Raw genomic sequence first — 7757 nt, forward strand, 5'->3', positions numbered from 1 at the left:
AAGATATTTCATTTTTTTAAGCTTCCAGATAGTGAAAAAATATTTTTGTGAGCAGAAAATCAGTTACTTTTATGATAAAGTTACTATAGGGGAGACTGGGGTAAAAAGTCATAAATCGAAAATTTCAAAATTCAATAGCTTCCAAGATAAGAAAGATAGCGACTTAAATTTTTGTCCAGAGATAGCCTCCATAGACATGCTTTGTCACACGTTTCTTCGAATTTAAACAAGGAATTTAGAAAATAAAAAAAAAATATATTAAAAGTCAGCCCTGTTTTTGAAATATTTTATTTCCAACAGATATCATTTTTTATCTATTTTTTTCCAAAATTGATGCACTGATGAATGTTTCCTAAACGATTTTGTTTCTTTGAACATGAAGCCGGCCAAGCCGGCTATCCGTTTCAGCATTTTCTAAAGATTCTTTTCTCCAGAAATCCTTTTGTTAAAATTGACCACTTGGGGTAAAAAGTAATAAAAGGTATAGGGCAGAGATATTACCCCACGCTTGGTACGCCTGATACTATTTGCCCCAGCATGCTGCGATTAACATTTTTTCCTCGGAACTTTAACACTTTTTAGGTGTAAAAATATATCAACATTTTTTAATGTTAATTTTACACCTTTTTTAAGGGTAAAATTAACATGAAAAATGGTAACTTTAACCCATAATACACCTAAAAAGGGTAATATTTACACCGATTTCGGATCAATAATGCAGGGTAAAATTAACTTTTCCTGAATGTTATTTTGACTTTTCCGGATTTCTCTCACTCTCAGTGTAAGGCACTCGGGTAATTTGCAAAACAAAATATCTGTTTTGTGACTTTTTGCCCCAGTCTCCCCTGCTCCTTTTTAATTTTTTTTTACTGAAAAAATTAACATTTGGTTGACTATTTTGAACAAATTAACTGCTGATTTGTTTTTTTCCCCTTAAGGGGAGTGTCCGGATTAAGATATCAAAAATTTTTCCTTTTGCTTACATCACATGACGTGACTCATTTTGCTTCGAGAAATTCGAACATATTTCGAATTGCCTTCTAAAATTTTATATTTTTAAATAATTTATCGATTTAAGCAATGAAAAATAAATCTATTTTTGATCTTGCAATTCAGGTTCACCCCTTAACTCTTTCCGAACCAAGGGGTAACTCATATTGAGAAACCCTCGTCAATTGTCCGAGACACGCTTCGCGAAACCCGAGAAACCCACTGTCTGCATCGCGAAACCCGAGAAACCCAAAAATTGCATCGCGAAACCCAAAAATTGCATCGCGAAACTCGAGAAACCAGAAACCCTTGTCAGAAAAAATGGAAATGAGTTACCCCTTGTTCCGAACTGTAAAATATCTAGCGAGACAATTCAATGATTTTTTAATCAAAAATGTGTTTCAGCCCAGGAAATTATCATGGCCCTGCAAAAAATATTCTAGATTGGACCTAGAACCTAGATTGTAGTTTAAAATTATCCACACAAGAATCGGATTTTTATCGAAATAAAATTCATGTTTTGAGTATAACTCAAAATCCTAAAAGATGTGAAAAATTTAAAGTATTTTAACATCCAAAATGGACAGTTTTTTTTTGTGAATTTTGTGTGACCTATAAAACCGATTATTATGAAATTTTTAGGGGTTATTACGGTTATTACATTTACATATGTCCTGATGAACACAAAAATATTTTTTATTTTAATTTTGAGAATAAAATTTCACTACTCAAGCGGCTCTAATTCAAAGTGAGGAATAGTTATATAATCCACTTTTTTTCAACTTGTGACACGGCTAGAGGCGCTAGAGGCCAAACGGTAAGAGATATCGACTTCCGGCCTTCGACGACTCCCCCATTTATCTAGGACAGTATTTTTTCCTTTTTCCCGCACATCATTCTTTCCTCCAATTTTTTTATGTACATACATATATTCCTCAAATTTGAACATTATTTTCAAAAAAAAAATTAAAAGACTTAAAAGACTTCCCCGTTTCGTCTAACAGTTAAGGCCTATACTTCAGTCGAGATGGAAAAATCGAAGTTATCTTTACAGTTTTGTTATACGAAATATAGTTAAAATGTTGTTAGAGTTTTCTTTTGGAACCGTTTAGATACGTTTGAGGTGGAATGTCTACAATTTTGAGTTCATTTTGTTTTATATAAATTTCTTCCTGAAAGATGGAATAGAATTTGTTACACTCGGCTGTTTTGTTCCCACTATCAAGAACAAATTGGTAGGAATAATAACAATATTATTCCTACATCTGTAACATATTTGTTCCAAAAATTTTCCGTGTCCGTGGACGAGGTAATTTTTGGAACGAAATTGTTACTCATATGGGGAATCTTTTTGTTCCCATTGTCGGGAGCAAATTCGTGTAAAAGATTTCGTCTTACAGTTAAGGCCTATACTTCAGTCGAGATGTATAATGTATGATTTTTTGGTGGCAAAAGTTTATAAGGAACGTCAAATAAAAATCAACTTAACAGTGTTTTATACAGACTCCTGCATTACAAAATCATATACGAATGCTAGCACCAGGAAAAGGGAATCTCGAATAAAAAAAAGTGAAACCATAAATATTATATCTTGAAAAATACCACAAATTTGGCGTCCTCATCGCTTCAATGGTGGATTTCGAAACAAATTTGTTACTAATATTAGGTGTCTTTTTGTTTCTCCTAGAAGGTACTAATTTGTTTATTTATTTATTTATTTAAAAATTAAACTGCCTTTGAAACTCTGCGTCTCTTACGGCGTTATCACACGTGCACATTAAAATTTTAATGTGATTCACATTAATTGTCGCTTGTGAGCGTCCAAATATGTTATTTGTGTCTTTGAGTCACTTAATATTTGGGGTTTTTCTATTTATTGATAAAGAAGTGCACTTGGCCTGCAAAAATAAGTTTAAATTTACCTAAAGCATAAATATTTTTCACATTAAAAAATTAAAGAGAAAATCGCATTAATTTTTCGCATTAATGCTATAAATCAAATTTTGCGGGCCAAGTCTACCTTTTTATCAACAAATAGATCAAATTTTGAATATAAAATGATTCAAACACACGAATTACACATTTGGACTCTCACCAGTGTGACGTGGTGAATTTAACAGTGTATAACTGTCAGTTGAAATATAGTTGAGTTGAGATTGCCGAAGAAGACGCACGTGTTTTAATTGAATTGAGCCCCGTCGTTACATGGTGTCAGAAGAAGCCCAAAATGCCCCAAGTAGCAGCTCAAGAAGCCCAAGAAGTGCAGCAGACTAGAGAAGTAGGTCAAAAGCCCAAGCCATTTGTTTTGGGAGGAGATGAAAGACGCAAATGGAGGTTATGGGAAGCTTCCTTTGGCTGGTATGCCAACAACATTGAGCTCAGTAAAATGTCCGGAAGCAAGCAGGTGACAATTTTTCTGTCCTGTTTGGGGCCAGAGATCATAGACATCCTTGACAGTTTTGATTTGACGGAAAATCAGATGACGCAACTTTCCACAGTCAAAGAGAGATTTCGGGCACACTTCAATGCTCAAGATAATCCAGCATATGAGGCCTGGGTATTCAATAAATCTGATCAAGAAGAGGGAGAGACGTTCACCGACTACGTGACAAAGCTCAAAGCTCAGGTAAAAAGGTGCAGTTTTACCGAAACAGGCAGCAATTTGGTCAATAGATTGGTGCGTGATAGAATAATCAGTGGAGTGAGATCAGAGACACTCAGAACAAAGCTACTGGAGGAACATAATCTCTCTCTGGAGAAAGCAGTGAGTATGGGCAAGGCTCATGAGGCAGCTGTTAGTCAGAACAAGAAGATTGCAGAAGATTTCCGTGAAGTAAAAAGTGAGGTTAACCTTGTTAAACGTGGGGCTGCTGCGCAAAAGCGCAAAACATGTGCTTGGTGTGGGAGAGAACACAAGCCGAGAGAATGTCCAGCATACGGAAAAACTTGTGGAAAATGTGGAAAACTCGGGCATTTTAAAGATGTTTGTCGCAGTAAGGCTTCTGCAAGGACCAGGAAGGTTGAAAAGGAGATCGATGATTCTGAAAGTGACTGCAGCGAAGAAAAAGTTGTGGATTCACTTAAAGTGTTTCAAGTCGGTGGGAAGGCTGATGGTGATAGATGGACCGAAAAAGTGATGTGTGGGCGTAAGAGAATCAAAGTGGCAATTGATACTGGAGCTCAATGCAGCGTGATGTCAGCGAAGACAGCTAATTTAATAGGAGTAGGTTCTGTGCAGAAATCTCCAATCAAGAGGCTAGTAACGTACAGTGGAGACAAGATACTGGTAAAGGGTAGAGCGTTTGTGGATTGTGTGATTCGTGGGGAGACATTCCGAATTTCTTTCCAAGTGGTAGACAAGGATTGTGCTACCATTTTGGATGGTGATTCTGCTGTGAAAGCCAAGTTGATTACTCGCATTCAACAAGTGACAGCTGACCGGGCAGAGGACTCCACCTATGGATTTGGTGAGTTGAAAGAGTATATTTATGACGCTGACGTTATAGAAAACCCCCAGTTTGTGAAACACCCTCCGCGTAAAATTCCTCATCGTAGCCGCGATACGGTAAAGACAGAGCTTGACAAGATGGTACAATTAGGCGTGATAGAGCCCTGTCTAGAACCAACAGAGGCTGTATCACCGTTGGTTATCGTGAGGCGTAATGGCAAAATTCGCATTTGTATTGATCTCACAGACGTAAATAAAAATTTGAAGAGGCGCGAATTTCCTTTGAATAGCCTAGAAGAAATCGCGGCACGCTTGGCAGGCAGTAAAGTATTCACATTACTGGACTGTACCAAGGGTTTTTGGCAGATACCATTGTCAAAACGTACATCGAGGCTATGTACGTTCAGTACGCCTTGGGGAAGGTATTCATGTAAAAGACTCCCATTCGGGTTGGCCACAGCCCCTGAACTTTTCCAACAAATCATGACGCAAATGCTAGGGGATTTGTCGGGAGTGGAAATTTCCATGGATGATATTCTCATTCATGCGAAAGATGAGAAGACACTACGAGAAATCACAAAAGAAGTCATAAGAAGGCTGTCTGAAAAAGGAATGAAGTTGAATGCTGAAAAATGTGTATTCAATAAGAGTAGTCTTCAGTTTCTGGGACATTTGGTGACAGATGAAGGTCTAAAAGTCTGTCCAAGCAAAGTACAAGCTATCCAAAATATGCCAGCTCCAGCAAACAGAGAAAATCTGCGCACCTTTTTGGGAATGGTAACTTATCTAGCCAAATTCATACCCAATCTTTCTCGTATTACAGAGCCCTTGCGAGATCTCGTAAACAGTGATGAAGATTACAAGTGGAAGTCAGAGCATCAGAAGGCTTTTGACACTATTAAAAAGAGTCTTCAGGAAGCGCCTGTGCTGCAGTATTTCAAGGTGGGCGATCCAGTAGTGCTCTCGGTTGACAGCTCTTCGAGAGCCTATGGAGCGGTATTGATGCAAAATGGCTTGCCGGTGGCATATGCAACAAGAAGTTTGACATCAGCAGAGCAAAACTATCCGCAACTGGAAAAAGAGGCAGGTGCTATTCGGTTTGGATGTACAAAATTTCACAGTTATATTTGGGGTGCGGCAGTCACCATTGAAACTGATCATAAACCGTTAGAAGTAATCTTCAGGAAGCCAATGGTTGATGCTCCACCGAGACTCAGAAGAATTCTATATGATGTCAAACCTTATGCACCCAAAGTTGTGTACAAACCAGGAAAGGAGATTCCAGTCGCAGATGCATTGAGCAGAATTTGTGCTTCTGAAGAGGCAACGTCAGAGGAAATCTTGGCTGATGAAAGGGAGGTTTATGCGATTTCATGCCTGGAGAAGTCAGCAGAAATTCGTTATAAAAACGCTACTTTGGAGGACAAAACTCTTCAGGATCTGATGCGATATATTAAGACAGGATGGCCAGATCACGCGAATCAAGTTAAACAATCAGTAAGAAGCTATTTTACGTTTAAAGAGGAGCTCTCGGAGTATGAAGGAATAGTCTACAAAGGCGAAAAGATTGTGATACCGGAAGCAGAAAGGGCAACTTTGCTTAAACTTATCCACAAAGGTCATAACGGTATTAATTCAAGTATTCGATTGGCAAGAGAGTTTCTATACTGGCCCGGCATGGCAGCTGATATTAAAAATTTTGTGGAAAAATGTCGGGTGTGTCAGCAAACACAAGCAGCGAAGCAGAAGGAAGAGATTTTCTTGAAGAAGATTCCTGAATATCCGTTCCAGATTGTGGCTAGTGATTTGTTTCATTTCGCTACATATGATTTTGTGCTCCTTGTGGATTCATTCAGTGGATTCTACGAGTTCAAGAAACTGCCTGAGGCTAGTTCTGAAGAAGTCATTCGTTTTCTAAAGGAGAAATTTGCTTTACTTGGTTGTCCAGAAGAGTTACATACAGACGGAGGACCTCAGTATTCGTCAAAAGCGTTTACCCAATTTGCAAGAGATTGGGGATTCAAACATGAAAAATCCAGTCCTGGATTTCCACGTGCCAATGGGTTGGCTGAGCGCTATGTTCAGAAGGCAAAAAAGTTGATTAAGAAGTGTTCATTAAGCGGTGAAGACATTCATCATGCGCTTCTAGTGCAACGGAATGTGCCCAAAGAAAATCTTGGTTCGCCGATGGAACGATTGATGGGAAGAAGAACACGTACAAATTTGTGTGCTGCAAAGGAGTTGCTTTCCCCAAAAGATACGCCAAATGTCACGGAAATGTTGCAGAAGTGTCGAGAGAAACAGAAAGTCTACGCTGATCGCGGAGCGAAAAGATTCAAAGAGTTAAAAATTCAAAGCAGAGTCAGGATGCAGAATACGGATGGTTCATGGTCGTCTGGAACGGTGAAAGAAAAAAAGGGGGAAAGATCATATGTCGTGGTGTTGGATGATGGTCGTGAACTATGGAGAAATAGCCATTTCATTGAGCCAACAAAGTCAGCAGGACCAATCATTCCAGATAGATTTGTGAAGTTCCCGGATCTTGTTGGAGAGGCGGAGTCTACAGAACAGACTGAAGTGCAGGCAAACGCAGAAGTTGAAGAAGGACTAAGTCAGCAACCAAGGCCGAACGGTTCGCAAATTAGAGAGGAGCAGCCTGGACCATCTACAGGACGTTATGTCACTCGATCTGGTAGAGAAGTTAAGCCACCTGAGAAATTGAATTTGTGAGTCGTTAACTATATTCTTTATTTGATTATTTGAATCTAATGAAGTCAGTCACTATTAAATTTAGAAGAGTGTTTTCAATCTAATTAAATATTTCAAATGGAGTTGCTTATTTAAAAGAGAAAGGATGTGACGTGGTGAATTTAACAGTGTATAACTGTCAGTTGAAATATAGTTGAGTTGAGATTGCCGAAGAAGACGCACGTGTTTTAATTGAATTGAGCCCCGTCGTTACAACCAGCGACAATTAATGTGAATCATATTAAAATTTTAATGTGCAAGTGTGATAACACAGTTAGAGGCATAATAACAGAGGTTTATGCGTCCACCGCCGTCTTAGCGTTGGTGCCCAACGCAAAATTTTTGGTGACCATGGATGAGCTAATATTTGGAACAAATATGTACCGAAATTTTTTACAGTATAGGGGAAGGTTTTCAGGCGTCGCACATACTCTGGCTTCAAACACTTGATAATTTCCCCGTATTCCTTCAATGAATCTGACCTAATGGCGATACATTTTAATAGTCAGTCTTTAAGTCACACATTTCCTGAAAAAATACGTCAGATTTGTTAAAGGAATATAGCAAAATT

At 38.3% G+C, this 7757-nt stretch overlaps 1 protein-coding gene across 1 annotated transcript; it reads left to right on the plus strand.

Annotated features, from left to right (window-relative positions):
* Positions 1-3183: 3183 nt before the first annotated feature.
* LOC129806196 (uncharacterized) lies at positions 3184-7402 on the plus strand. Its single transcript, XM_055854602.1, has 2 exons — positions 3184-4457; positions 5262-7402. The coding sequence occupies exons 1-2, from the start codon at positions 3218-3220 to the stop codon at positions 7166-7168; spliced, it is 3147 nt and encodes a 1048-aa protein (XP_055710577.1). The 5' UTR covers positions 3184-3217; the 3' UTR covers positions 7169-7402.
* The last annotated feature ends 355 nt before the right edge of the window (positions 7403-7757 follow it).

This window comes from Phlebotomus papatasi, chromosome 3 (assembly GCF_024763615.1).
Source record: "Phlebotomus papatasi isolate M1 chromosome 3, Ppap_2.1, whole genome shotgun sequence".
Taxonomy (NCBI): Eukaryota; Metazoa; Arthropoda; class Insecta; order Diptera; family Psychodidae; genus Phlebotomus; species Phlebotomus papatasi.

Bases quoted from the DNA above. Each gene is read 5' to 3' on its own strand.
- LOC129806196 (XM_055854602.1), top strand. From the start codon at position 3,218: ATGCCCCAAGTAGCAGCTCAAGAAGCCCAAGAAGTGCAGCAGACTAGA. The intron at 4,458-5,261 runs GTGAGTTGAAAG...CTCGTATTACAG, and splicing joins GGACTCCACCTATGGATTTG to AGCCCTTGCGAGATCTCGTA.